Source organism: Molothrus ater, chromosome 4, assembly GCF_012460135.2.
Source record: "Molothrus ater isolate BHLD 08-10-18 breed brown headed cowbird chromosome 4, BPBGC_Mater_1.1, whole genome shotgun sequence".
NCBI classification, from domain to species: Eukaryota; Metazoa; Chordata; class Aves; order Passeriformes; family Icteridae; genus Molothrus; species Molothrus ater.
The window spans coordinates 19,508,505-19,521,718 of NC_050481.2; the positions used below are offsets into that span (position 1 = coordinate 19,508,505).

Genomic DNA, 13,214 nt, shown 5'->3' on the forward strand with positions numbered 1-13,214 from the left:
GGGGCGGCGAGTGGCGGCACGGGGCTTGGGCGTGGGGGGCTCCGGGGCGGGGGCAGCCGCGGCTCCGGGGCAGGCGGCGCTGCGGGTTCCGGGCCCCGCTGCACCCTCGCGGTGCCCCCAAAGCGCCTCCGTGTGCTTCGATTTCCCTGGTGCACCCTGATGCCCGACCCGCCCGGAGCCCTCCGGTGCGTCCCCGGGGACTGCCATCTCCTCCCCGTTCACTCGGGACGCCCCTATCCCGTGTATCCCCCCGTGTCCCCCTCGGTTCCCCCCCGGTACCCCCCGTGTACCTTCGCCCCTCGCGGCCCCCGGCCCCGGCCCCCCCCCCCCCCCCTCCCCCTCCCCCCTCCCCCTCCCCCTCCCCCTCCTCCCCCCCCCCCCCCCTCCCCCTCCCCCCCCCGTGTCCATTCCGGTCCTGCCTGTGCCCCCCCGGAGAGTCGCGCTAGCCCCGCCCATCAGATAGCGATCTCATTTGCATACAGACCCCGCCCAACAGATAACTATCTCATTTGCATACAGACCCCGCCCAACAGATATCTATCTAATTTGCATACAGACCCCGCCCATCACACAGCGGTCTCATTTGCATGCAGGCTCCGCCCATCACATAGAGGTCTCATTTCCATATGGGTCCTGTCCACGGAGTAGCACCGCCCTGGGTGGGGCCGAGCCGGGCAGCGAGCGGGGCTCCTGTCCTGGCTCTGCCTGGGGCAGAGGCAATGCTCTTCCCAGGAGCGGGTTCAGAGCTGTGTTTGAGTTCAGGATGAGGCTGCTGTTGATCAGAGCCGGATGGTTGAGCTGCTGCTGAGCAGTGCTTCCAATAAGCCAAGGACTTCTCAGGCTCCCAGGCTGCCCGGGCAGCGAGGAGCTGGGAGGGGGCAGAGCCAGGAGAGCGGTCCCAGTGCCCAGAGGGATGTTGCAGAGCACAGGGCATGGTGCTGAAGGAAACCCTGGGGTGATTTGGCCGAGGGGTGAGGGCCACTGCTCAGGGGCTGGCTGGGCATTGCTCAGAGAGTGGTGAGCAAGCACCCTGTGCATCACTGGCTTTGGATATTCCTGTATGGTTACTGTAATTTTCCTTTTCTGCCCTATTCAACTGTGTTTATCTCAACCCACAAGTCTTGCCTTTTTTTCTGATGCTCTCCCCCATCCAGGGACTTGGAGTGACCTGGTCCCGTGCAAGGTGCCCTGCTTGTGGCAGGGGTGGAATGAGATGAGCTTTAAAGTCCCTTCCAACCCAAACCATCCTGCAACCCCTCTGGGGGGTGAGTTTCCAGTTTAACGATTAATTTCCCTGCTTTGCAGGGAGAAGAGAGGTACAGCTCCATGCAGTCCCTGATGCAGAGGAAGAGGTGAAGGGAGAAGGTGCTGCTGGGCCTTCTTCCACCACTGAAATAAAGGAGACAAAGGGTGAGTCACTAATGGACCGAGCAAGTGCTCTGCCCAACAGCACACCTGACACTGCAGGTGGCTCTCCCAGCTCTGCTGAGACATGGGAGGAGGAAGAGGGATCCTCAGTGCTGGAGTATGTCACAGCTCCAGAGGACAACACAGAGCCCTCTGCTCAGGTGGTTCCTCTGCAGAAGAAGGTGAGGACCCTGCTGGGTGCTGGGGAGCAGCTGTGCCTTGTTGCTCTCTTGCTAGAAGTGAGGAGACCAAGCTGCATCCCCCACATCCCTTTGGCCATGTCAGGGAGCTGCTGCCTGGCTTCCTCCAGGAGAAGCTCGCTGTGTTTGCTGAGGCTGTGTTGTGCGTGTGGAGCTGCGGTGCCGGGAGGGGGAAACCACAAATCACATGAGTCAGCTTAGACACTGCTCTCTGCTCCTGCTGAGCAGGTCTTGAGTATTAAACCTACACAGTTCTCAAGAGTTATTTGCGTTTCACTGGCTGGTCTTGTACCTTCTCTTCCTGATCATTCTCTGTTAGCCCTGTGTGGCAGGAAGATGTCGGCACTTGCTGCAACCGAGGAGGTGACAAAGAGTTTCCCTTTGGCCATGAATAAACAGACATTGTGGTCTTTTTCTTTTTTTAATAGAAAGAGAGCAAGAGTAAAGCAAAGAAACATGTCCATCTCCAGGGAACCTCTTGCCCTGAACTCTCTGCCTCCTCAAACCACAGAGTTGCCTGACACATGTGTTGTTCCTCAGGAAATCCAGCCCCCCGTTGGTGAGGGAGCAAAGGCAGGTGCTGATGGATGCACTGATGCCAGTGGAGATGCACCTGAAGGCAATAGGCATTTGCACCCCTGGGGAAGGAAGCTGGCAGCCCGGAAGCAGAAAGGCTGAGCCCTGCAGGGCAGCACAGCCAGGGGGGCCGCCCCAGCTCGCAGTGCCGCAGCCCCAGGGGACAAGGTGGGGGATGGAGCAGCCAGGGGTAATGTGGAAGGGGCAGTGGTGCCCCTGGCCAGCTGCCAGCAGCCACAGCGAGTTCCCGGGCCTGGGGCAGCAGCAAGGAGCTGCTGTCAGCAGGGCAGGCAGCAAATCCCTCTGGGCTGCCTCCTGCCAAGGGAGCCCCCAAAGCAAGCCTGAGACCAGGACCTCCCCTGGGGCTCAGAGCCCGCAGGCTGGGAAGGAACTCAAGCAGAAAGAGACCAGTTCCACTGTTAAAGTGAGTGTGGGTGAGCTCTGGTGAGTGTTCCAGTAGGCAAAGCTTCCTTTGTCAGTGTGACCTGCTCGTGCTGTCAGTGATGCTGAGGAGCACCAGCCCAGGCATACAGGGGTGAATTGAGGAGGACTATGGGGGCGCTCTAATTTGAGTTCTGTTCTTCTGGGTGTCAGTTCTAGCCCAGCTCACTGAGGGGTGGCTCAGATGCCCCCAGGAGTGGCAGGTGTCTCTTCTCCAGCCAGCCATGCTCTCTGGAGAGCTCTGGGATCCCCTTGAATAAGGGGATTTTGTGTTTTGCAGGTGCCTGTGCTCTGTTCATACACAGGCCTGGTAAGCTGGAAGTTGCTGTGGTTTCTCTTTCACTTTCTTTATGCCCCATCCTCTGGGACTGGGGCTCACTGAGCTGACTGTGTGGCAGTGTGTTTGGGTTGGGCTCTTCATGGGCTGTTTTCCTTACCAGTGGCTTCCCTCAGCGAGGGGTCAGTGCTTCCAGGAGGATGAAGCTGGTGGTGCACCAGTGTTGGGGGGCAGATGGGCAGTAGAGCAGAAAGTACTGCACAGCTGATGGGTGATGTGAACATCTTGACTCTGGTGGCCCTGGGAACATCGAACAGAAATGTAAGGGAGGAAACAAAAAGGAAATTGGCTTTGTTTAAAGGAAGTCATGCAAGATTGTGGTTAAGCAGTGTAGCTAAGAAACGTGGTTATTACTTAGCAGTGAAAAATTTTACCTAAGGCTGTAAGAGTTTATAAATGGAGTTGTAGAAACAATAAATGGCTTCTTGCTTGCACCAGGAGTCGCGTCTCTCAAGTACTGACACACCAGGAGGAGATGCTGTGCTTCCAGGGTCTCCTGTTTCATTGGGCATTGTTTGTCTCCCTGTTGCAGAATGCAAGCACAAAAGAGAAAAATCAGACCCCATGTGAGAAAATGCCCAATATGAGTGAAAAGACAAGTCAGAGCCAAGGAGCGGAGGCTGCCAGAAAGCAGGGTGCTGTGGCTGCTGCAGACAGCTCCAAGAACAAAAAGGAACAAAAGAAGCAGAAACCTGTGGAAAAGGTTAAAGAAAGGTGAGAACAGCCCTGGTGCTCCCAGCATTCTTCACTAACAGGAGTTGCTGTGAGGAGGAATCAGGACTCCCGACTGAGGTGCTGGGATTGGGTCAGTATGTGCCTTGGACATGTGGAAATGGAGTTGTCTTGAAACTGAGGTGAGGTGGTTGTGCACGACAGAGGGGTGTTGAATGGGAGATGCAGCACAGGTGATGTCCTGGGTGTTGTGTTGAACCTGCTTGAGCATCTGATGGATAAAAAAGAGGTTATTCTCTTATTTCTTGCTCTAATGAGCACCACGTGCTTCACACACACAATGCTTCAGGTGAATAGTGTGAAGAGCTGTTTTGATGTTTTGCTTAATGTGTATGAGCTGGAAGGGGTGGAAAGTGTGGCCATTCCAGGTGACTCTGCTAGGCCAGAGCATCTTCTGCTGCCTTTAGGAGCCCATTTTTCCTTTTTGCACTGGGCTTTGCAGTAGGCTTGCTCAAACATCAGCCTGAGTGAACTGCTGCCAGAGTTTATGGATCTTGCAGCCACTCAACTCGTCTCAAATCGAGTCTGATTTGAGGTCTACAGTGACTTGTGCAATTAAAAAACCCCAACAGAATCCTTTCTATTCCCCTTCCGATTCTTTCCTGCAGTTCTGTGAGCCGCAATGAGGGTGTTACAGTGTATTTCCATGCAATATTATCCAAAGACTTCAAGCTCAACCCCAGTACCGATAAAGTGTTCATCAGGGCCCAGGGCATTCCTTCCTACACTGATTGGGAGGACAACATCTGTGAGCTGAAGTGCATCCGGTGAGTGTTTCCTGCTCTGGGAACGGGGTCTCTGTGGGGCCTCAGCCGCTGTGCAAGGGGTGGCTCTGTGCCCACAGCTGGGGGTTGCAGCAAGGGGCTTCACAGTGGAGAAAACTGTTCTAAAGCGTCACCATTCCTATTAAAAATGGAGCAATGCATGGAAAAGGATGTCTGTAGATCAGCTAATGTGTCCTTTGCCTGCCTTTGCTGTGTTTGTGTTTCCAAGGCATCTGGAAGAACATGGATACCTCATTGAAGGTGATGTAACTCTCAGCAGAGAAATCCTGGATGAATACATTCCTTACAAGTACTGGGTGACCTGTGGGAAGGGGGAGTATGAGTTCATTTACAAGAATACAGTATCCAATAATCCCGTGAATCGCTGCTTATTGATAAGGAGTAAATTCCTCAAAAATGGAGGTGAGCTCTGTTGGCTGGACCTGCACCTTGGGGTGATCCCTGCTTTCCTATGGCCCAGCATTCCTGCAGGCAGCCCTGTCTGAAGCTGGCAGCTCAGTGGGCTGCTGGGGATATTGCTGTGGCAGTTGGAACGGAGAAAGCACCTGATTGCAATGGTTGTTTTCCTGTGTTCTCCTTGTGTTGCTGTTCCAGTGTGGCACCAGTATGATGACATCGTGTGTGCAAAGCCTTCCACAATCAAAAACTTCCGGCAGAAACTTAGTTTGGATAAAAACAAGGAAATAGTGGAAGGGAAGAAAATTGCTGCCAATATTATGCTAGAAAGTATCTTCAGCATTCTTGGAACCTGGAATCCTGAAAATCTGAGCAATTTCTTCTGTCAGATTAGGCAGTTCCATTACGTTGCAGTAGGCCAGCGGGTGTTTGACAATGGGCCAATGGCATGGAAAGAGTTAAACTTCAGCACAGAGCAGGTAATCCCTTCTCTTGCAGAGACAGAAAGCATTCTGTTACTGAACACAAACTTTTATTTTCCTGCTGACCTCACTGGGTTAATTTTGCTTTTCCAGTCAAAGTTCAGGTACAGAAGCAGTGGGGATCCTTCTGGGGTGGCTGTCACTGACTGCTTTGAGGGCTTTCAGTCAGCCTGTGCACCTTGGTGTGGTTCTGGGACCCCATGGGGGTCAGCAGCAGGGCTGTGACGTGGTGCCTTCATACCTGAGTGGGTTTTGTGTCTGGATATTGATTTCCTAAGCCTTGCCATAAGTTTTGCTGCCAGTTGTTCTGTCACTAACAACTTCTCTGCGCTCATCTCTTGTTCCAAAGCTGCCTGCTTTTTGGGAGAAGCTCCTGATCCTGTTCTAAGCAGTGATGCCAGTAGGGTTTCTGGAATCCAAAATTTCTTATTTGACATAATTAGGAAATGTGACAGAAATGCCACATTGTCTTTTTTGGTTTTCAGGGCTGCTCCTTCCTGTCCTGTGGCCTCACTGGAACTGGCAGAAGACATTGGCTTCAGAAGAGAAAGACTAATGCTGTGCTTGGTTTGTTTCTTCTCTTCTTTATCCCAGGTGAATGATTTGCTGCTAAACTATGTGAAGAAAATAGCTCTCCCTTTCCTTGCACCAGAAGCAGCTCCAGAGGGCAGAGTCATCCCAAGCAAACTGGCTGCAGGGCTCACCATTCTTCTGTTAGATGAGCACTGTTCACTCCCAGAACGTAAAAGTGACCTGGCTGACCTGTGCAGCCTCCTGTGCTTGGATCAGCTGTCACCACAAGTTATACAGCATGAGATTGATCGCATCAAATGGGCTTTTGCAGGAGTTTCCAGGTAAGTGTTCCACGTACCTTCTAACTGACCAGGCTGGTGTTGCTTTGATAAAACAACCAGAATCCAGCTCTCTACTGCTAGAGAACCAGAGAAAAAGTTACATTTGGAGATATCTTTGGAGGTCTCAGTTCCAGCCTCCTGCTTGAAGCAGGGCTAACATCCAGGCAAGGTTGTAGTGCATCATTCCACACTTTTTGGTTGGTTTCCCCTGGAGTGCCTGTTTGCCAGGTTGTAATCTGACTGCCTGGAACTGGATTTGGAGTTCTTCACTCACACAGCTGCAGCCATTGCATTTCTCTCTGGAGTCCTTCTCTGGGTAGGTGTCACAGGGCTGGGAGGGCTCATGGGGAGACTGTAGGTAAAGGATTGGGTCTTCCCAGTGCTCCAGCAGCAGGATCTGTACAGAGAGATTCTGTAACATTGCAGCTCTGGGCCTTAAACCTGGAGAGGTACACTCTGCAATGAAGAGTAGATGGAGCTAAAATAATGACCAGAGGTTAATTGAAGTTGCGTAGGAGATTGAAATATGGCCTCCCACACCACTAGGGCATTCTCAAGGCCAGGAAAAAGCTGTTCTTTCACTCAGTGTCTTTGTTTTGTTTTCTTTTTTTATTTAGCTTGACGGTTGAGCTGAAAAACCTTTGCCAGAGTTGCATTGAACTTGACGTAGACCAGTGGGTGTGGGTCCTTCCCCTTCTGCATTCCTTTTCTGGTCCTCTGCAGCAGGAGCATGAGCTGGTGGAGGAGGATGCCTGGGCAGGGTTGCAAGGGCTTCCATTTGCTGAAACCAGGATGAAGCAAGATGTGTGAGTTTTCCAGAGCTCCCAGTTCCTCCCAGTGCCTTCAAATCTCTTTGTTTTTCATCTCCCCTATTTTTAAAGAGTATGAAATGTAGCATGTTAAGGGAGGATGTTTGGGGTATTTGGGCACAGCCACACTGGTGGCTCAGATGTCACTGAGTGTAGCCCAGTTGGGCACTGTGTGACCCCTCAAACACAACCCCCCCAGTTCTGCCAGCCAGGGAGCTGGTGGGAGCCAAAGCTGCTCCAGTTGTGTAGAGTCTGAGCAAGACCTGGAGTTTATTTTCCCCAAGTGCTTGTGCTCCGTGGTTTGGTTCTGCTGTGCCACCCCTGGGCCCTCCCACTGATCTCAGCTGCAGGGACAAAAGCACAGGAATGGAGGAGACTCCTCTGTGGGCTGCACAGCATTTTGTTCCCTGGAATCCTGAAGATTTTGTTTTGTCTCCCCTCCAGAGCAACCCGAATGCTGGCACGAATGAGAGAAAAGAGATACTTGATGGAATTTGATGGGACTCTGGTCAAGTCCTGGCTCTGTGTGGTGCCCCTGGGGAGCCTGGCTGACTTCATAGAAGACTTCACCAGTGACCCGTTACTTATTCTTCAAGGTGTTTTGTACAGATTGGACAATGTTGAGCTCTCGTGCAATAGCTCTCAGGTTTGTCATCTGGCAGCTTTACCCAGCTCTGGGATGAAGGCTCAAACTGGGCTCCTGGGTGTCTTTTGGCAGAACTGACCATCCCTGAGGGGACTGGGGCTGGCAGCAGGTCGCAGCACAAAGAGCTTCAAACCTAGCTAAGAGCAAAAATAGTTGCTCTGAAGTCAGAGACTCCTCAGGGGGAGAGTTAGGGGTTTATCTGCAGCAAAAAGTGGTGTTGGCATTGATGAGAGGAGGGTGTTCGTGGCTGGATTTGCTCTTGGTTAGTGATGGCAGATGTTTTAATCCTGACCTCCTCAGAGATGTGTACCTGAAACTTTTTTTTGCACAGGAGGGTAGGGCAAGGGGCTGCTGGTTTGGGAGATTTTCCTGCTGTTGTGAAAACTTTTGTATTGGTGTAAGGACAGCAGGAGTAGGACCTTGCAACTAATAAAAGAAATTGTAAGAAGTACAGGTTGGGTTTGTGCATATAAAAGCCGCCCAGGTATTGGCTCTTAGATCCAGTAAATAAGTTCTGCTATTTTACAGTGTATTTATGAAAATGTTGGAGAAGATGTGAAAGAATAGTGAGTTCCCTCCTCCTCAGCTAATCAGAAATCAGTCTGTAAAATTTGTTCCACAGTATCATATTTTTGTCTTTCCAGTCTCAGGTGCTAATGAGGATTCTAGAGACAGTGCTGTGTGCCTTGGATAAGCCCCCAGCCAGGTAAGTGCAATGCACCTCTGTGAGAGCAATGTCTGCCTCTGCACCAGGGCTGGGGTCCTGCTTGTGTACCTTGAATCTCTGTGGAGAAAAGAATCCTGGAGTTCCATCCCATCTTTTAAATCCATCAGAGGGAGGTAGCTGCCACACTGTGTTGAATTTGGTGGGGTTTTTACTTTGGTTTTAATTTTTTATTTTTCCTTGGAGCAGAAAATTAATTCTCCCTCTGTATTGCTGCCCTGCAGAGCTCTGGGGGCTCCTTCTTGGCGGTGCTGCATGTCCCGCTGCCTCAGGCTGCATGAGAGGCTCTGCAAGACTGTCAGGACAGTGATGTTGTTCCTGATCCCTGCCACTGCTGCCACCCTGATTGCCAAGGTTGCCCAGCTTCAGCCCCCAGCAGTGAGTACCAAGGAACTCTTGGCTTGATGCAAGCAAGGTACCCAGAAATGTTACAAGTGTGGCATAACACACTGGGTTGAGGTCAGGTCCAGTCTCTGTTTGAAGAACTTCACACTCTAAGCAAGACTGTGAGACTTTCAGACAGGTGTGGAGTCACCTGATGAGTTTGGTTCTTATTGAAAATAAGGTCAGATGCTCAGGTTTGCTGTGATAAACTTTGTTTTAAGTCTGGTTTTGTTTCCCCTTAAACATTTGTTGTCTACTTCCTGGAACAAGCTTAAGCACAACCTGCCTGTAAGCACTGCACTTTCCCAGCCTCTCTGCTCTTTATTCAAGCAGTGCTGGGTCTGTTGCTGGGCTCTTCTATGTTCTGGATGCTTTTGGTCTTCTCTTTAGAAATACTGATTTAAATCAGTTGTCTATTGCTGTCCTGCTTGAGCTGTGTTTATTTGTTGTCTTTCCCTCTGTGTGGGGCAGGTGCCAGGGGATGCTGTGGAGGAACTTCCAATGAAAGAGTTGCTTAATGGAGCTCTGAGGAAAGCTCGTGCCTGGTTCAGAAAGGTTTTGGATCACAAGTTACTGAAGAAGCACTCAGACCATGTGATCTTCTCTTTCTCCTCTGAACTTGAGGTTTGTTATCTTCTGATAATGTCAGTAAAAAGGGATTTTACTGTAGCTTAGCCAGGGTCTTGAGTCTGGCTCTTTGCTGGGCTCTGTAGCTGTGGATGGGTAAGGAATGGGGTGGGGATGGGCAGTGTTTGAAGCTCACATCTGTTCTGCTCTTCATTGGCCATTCCGAAAGGCATTGCTGGGATGAGGAGCTGCCCCTTGGTGTTGTCTTGCTCTCAGTGTGTCCCACTGGTTGTCCTCAGGCCTTCCAGCAGGCAAAGCTCAGAGCAGCCCTGCCAGTCTGAGCTCCTGCTCCCTCTGGGCCCTCTGGCCCTCTCTGGGACAGTTTCCAGCAGCAGGTTGGAGGTGGCTCATCTAAATGTCTCCTTCAACAGCTGAGACATTTACACAATCTTTGGGCTTAAAAGATGCCTTTTGCAGCTCTGGGAGTGTTCCCTTTCCTCAGAATGGAAACGTCTGAAAGGGCTGCAGACTGTCTGAGGCATGTGGGGCATCTCTTCTACATTGTTCTTTTAATTTCCTTTCTTTCATTTTCCTTTCTTTTAATTTTCCTATTAAATCTCACCATTCAGTAGTTTGGGTTGGTTTGCTTGTCCCCTGCAGGTCTGGGATAAGTTTGTGAAAATCATCTTTCCAGATAAGAAGTTCACCCAGAAATGGAGGAATGCTTTACTTGCAGATCTGAAGAACAGAATCCAGCAGGTAGGGGAGACTCCTGGCAGCCTTGGCTGGTGCCCAGAGCAGATGGAGTGACTTGTGTGTGGAAACCCAGAGCACCGGGAATATTTCTGTGTCTGCCCTGACCCCAGGGGGAGCACTGACTTGGACCCTAATCCATGGAGAAAGTTTCCTAGACTTCAAGATAGACTAGAATCCATGAAAGTGTGAAATAGATTGTAGAGAGTAGTGTAGGTGTATCACTTGGTGAGAAATTGAGGTTTTGGGATTTTTAGTATGTTGTGGATGGAAGCAAGATGGAGGGCACAGGGTGTCATCCTGGGTTTCTTCTTCCTGCTTCTTCTTCCTTCTTCTTTGTGGGTTTGAGTGGCGTTTTGCAATTGGGCAGAAAAGTCCACATTGCGGGCTCTGTGGGATCAGTTATTGGGTTAAAAGGGAAAATAATCCAGGTGTCAGTTCTCCATTGGATAGTTGAGTCTTAAAAGGCCTTGTAACAAGAGATTGGTAGCCATTTTGTGCCTTCTAATGAAAAGCTGCCCAACTCACAGTAATGAGACTGTTTTACTGATAAGAAGTAATAAACACATAAGTCTGAACATGAGCCGTCTCAAGTGCCTTCAATCCAGACCCAGAGAAACCCACAGCTGGTACTGCCACACTTGTGCTGTGCTTGGAGCAGGAGCACGTGCAAACATGGTGGCTTTGGCCATAACGATTGCCATTGCTGTTATGAACCAGGTTCTGGAGGCTCAGCAATTGGCCATGACAATGTCTCACGCTGTAATCTTGGTCAGTGGCCTGGCTGCAGGTCCTGGTGCTTCAGAGGAAATCCACATTCTGAACAATTGTCACCTCTGTGGTTTTAAGAACCAGCAAGTGCTAAGTAAACACCCAGGGGCTCAGAGAAGCCAAGTTGGTGCCTCTCTTTTCATTCCTTGTGCAGAAATGGTGCTGCTCAGGCTCCCAAATGCACACCCACATGTGTTAGTCCTTTCCAAACTGACACTGTATATCTCCTCCTTTCTACAGCAATTACACATTTCCTTACGCCATTGATTTTCATGGTGAAGTCAGGAAACAAATATTTTCTGCTCTGAGTTTGGCTTGGAGAGGTGGATATTAATTAATCACACACCTTAGATGGAAATCCTTAAAATATTTTCCAAGCATTTATTTATTTGATCTCTCTCCCAGGCCTTCAGAAATGGGCTGATGCTCAAGTTCTTTTTATTGTCTTGATAGCATCACTGCTTCATGCTGCCAGGAGAAACACTTTGAGTTGGTGAGAAATCTCCCTTTTGCCCTTCAGGAGCCTCCAGTGAACCAAATCTTGGTGTACTGTTCTCAGCACTACTACATCACAAGGATGGACTCTTCCATCAGCCAGTGCTTCCAGAGATGTGCCATAGAGGCTGTATCTGCGGCTTGCCAGGTACTGTGTGTGCCCTGGTAGGGGAAAGGAAAGGTAGGGAAGGGAGGAGGAAGGTAAGTGGGGTTTCACAGCAATTCTGTTGCACAGGGATGTGCCTTGTGGTGGAAGGGGAGGTGGATGTTGCTTGAGCTGCTGCAGATTGTTTGTTAAACCAACAACAAAAAATATCAAGAAGAAATCAGGAAATGAGGTCGGTGAGGAATATTTGTAATGCATTTCCACCATGAGCTGTGGTGTCAGTTGTGTCAAAGGGCTGTTTTGGAATATTCCTCAGCACTGGAGGTGACTCCTTGGCATCAGTGCCAGTTCTGAGACACGGACACAGTGGGACCCCAGAGTCTGACCTGCCCCTGTCCTCTCTGTGTGCCCTGGCAGATGCAGAACAATCTCCTGGAGCGGATCTCTGCCTATAACATGGGCAAGTTCAGCCAGCTCGTGTCTGCTGTTATGGTGAAGTCGTGGCCAGTCAGGACTGAGCAGTCTGAGGGGGATTTTGATACGATTCTGCACCACCTGCTCACATGGCCTGACATCAAACATATCTTCAGCTTTTATGGTAGGTCTGTAGTTGGGTTTTAGGAGGCCCTGAGAAGCTTTTCTCTGCCTTGCTGCTGCCACTGCACAGAGCAGCAGAGAAAAATTGTCCTGCTCTTATTGTAGTCCCTATCTCAAAGCTTGAACTATTCAGCTTGGGTTTGGAGAGGGAAGGCCAAGGAAGAAGGAGCCACTATTCCTCTTGTGCTAATCCACTACAGCTTCCTCGGGATTTGTGGACCATAACTTCTTTCCCTGAGAAGTTCTCACAAGTTATTGGCACACAAAAATGCCAAAGAGTTGCCCAAGAGAACGGGTCCAAATGGCTTTTGTTTGCCCCACAGGGTTTGGGTCTGGGCTCTTCATGGAAAGTTTCCACATTGCTGTCCTGGGATCCTGGTTTTGTTCAGAAAGCCATGAGGGGTTGGAGGGTGGTGTGAGTCCACAGGCTCTTGGGTAGGGTTTCAGTAGGAAATGGAAGGACTCAGTGCCATGGCATGGGAAAGTTCCTGATTCTGCCTGTTTTTGGGAAACGTGACATGCTTTGTGTCTGGAACAGGGACCAACAGAAACCATCTGGACAAGCTCACAGATAAAGCAAAGAAGGTCATTGCCATAGCAGACTCTGTGCTTACGAGCGTCACCAGTGGTATCTACAGTGGCTCCATCCTTGTGAAACACCTGAAGGAGATTTTCAAGCACAAGGAACAGTTCTTCTGCATTTGGGAGACAAGTAAGAGATGGGTTCTAAGGGGCATGGTTGGCTTAGAGCATCACTGTAGTGATGCTGGTCTGCTCAGGATGGGCTGCAGGGGTTGGGGATGCTCAGGAGGGGCTGCAGCAGTTTGAAGTGCTGTTCCTTGGCCTGGGCAGGGATCTCCCAGCTTCAGTTTGTGTTGTCACTGCAGGGTTTGTGATTCTGCAGTTCCCAACCCGAGTTGGGATGCAGGGCTTGGGACATGTCTGCTTTGTGACTACAGGTGAATTTTCTTTCAGAGCACCAGCAATGTCCAAGTGAGAAAAAGGAGCAGTCCCAGAGAAGCCTGAAAAGCCTGAAAAAAGAGCTGGCATTGAGGCATGAAGAAGTCACACAGCTCACAAGTGAGAAAGAAGCAATAGGAACCTTCGTGAGAATGTGCCGGGGGATTCAGAAGCCTGTTAGAGGTAGAGTTC

At 50.5% G+C, this 13,214-nt stretch overlaps 1 protein-coding gene across 1 annotated transcript in view; it reads left to right on the top strand.

Moving 5' to 3' along the window:
• The first annotated feature begins 1,421 nt into the window (after positions 1-1,421).
• Positions 1,422-13,214, top strand: part of LOC118686446 (E3 ubiquitin-protein ligase RNF213-like) — a 43,404-nt gene continuing 31,611 nt past the window's right edge. The window contains exons 1-16 of the mRNA XM_036382675.2: positions 1,422-1,589; positions 3,494-3,675; positions 4,302-4,460; positions 4,687-4,880; positions 5,073-5,353; positions 5,951-6,210; positions 6,828-7,016; positions 7,464-7,665; positions 8,310-8,371; positions 8,614-8,767; positions 9,245-9,397; positions 10,001-10,099; positions 11,385-11,507; positions 11,883-12,063; positions 12,601-12,774; positions 13,038-13,205. Of these exons, the coding sequence (XP_036238568.1) occupies positions 1,422-1,589; positions 3,494-3,675; positions 4,302-4,460; positions 4,687-4,880; positions 5,073-5,353; positions 5,951-6,210; positions 6,828-7,016; positions 7,464-7,665; positions 8,310-8,371; positions 8,614-8,767; positions 9,245-9,397; positions 10,001-10,099; positions 11,385-11,507; positions 11,883-12,063; positions 12,601-12,774; positions 13,038-13,205 (2,749 nt within the window). The remainder of the gene's footprint in view (positions 1,590-3,493; positions 3,676-4,301; positions 4,461-4,686; positions 4,881-5,072; positions 5,354-5,950; positions 6,211-6,827; positions 7,017-7,463; positions 7,666-8,309; positions 8,372-8,613; positions 8,768-9,244; positions 9,398-10,000; positions 10,100-11,384; positions 11,508-11,882; positions 12,064-12,600; positions 12,775-13,037; positions 13,206-13,214) is intronic.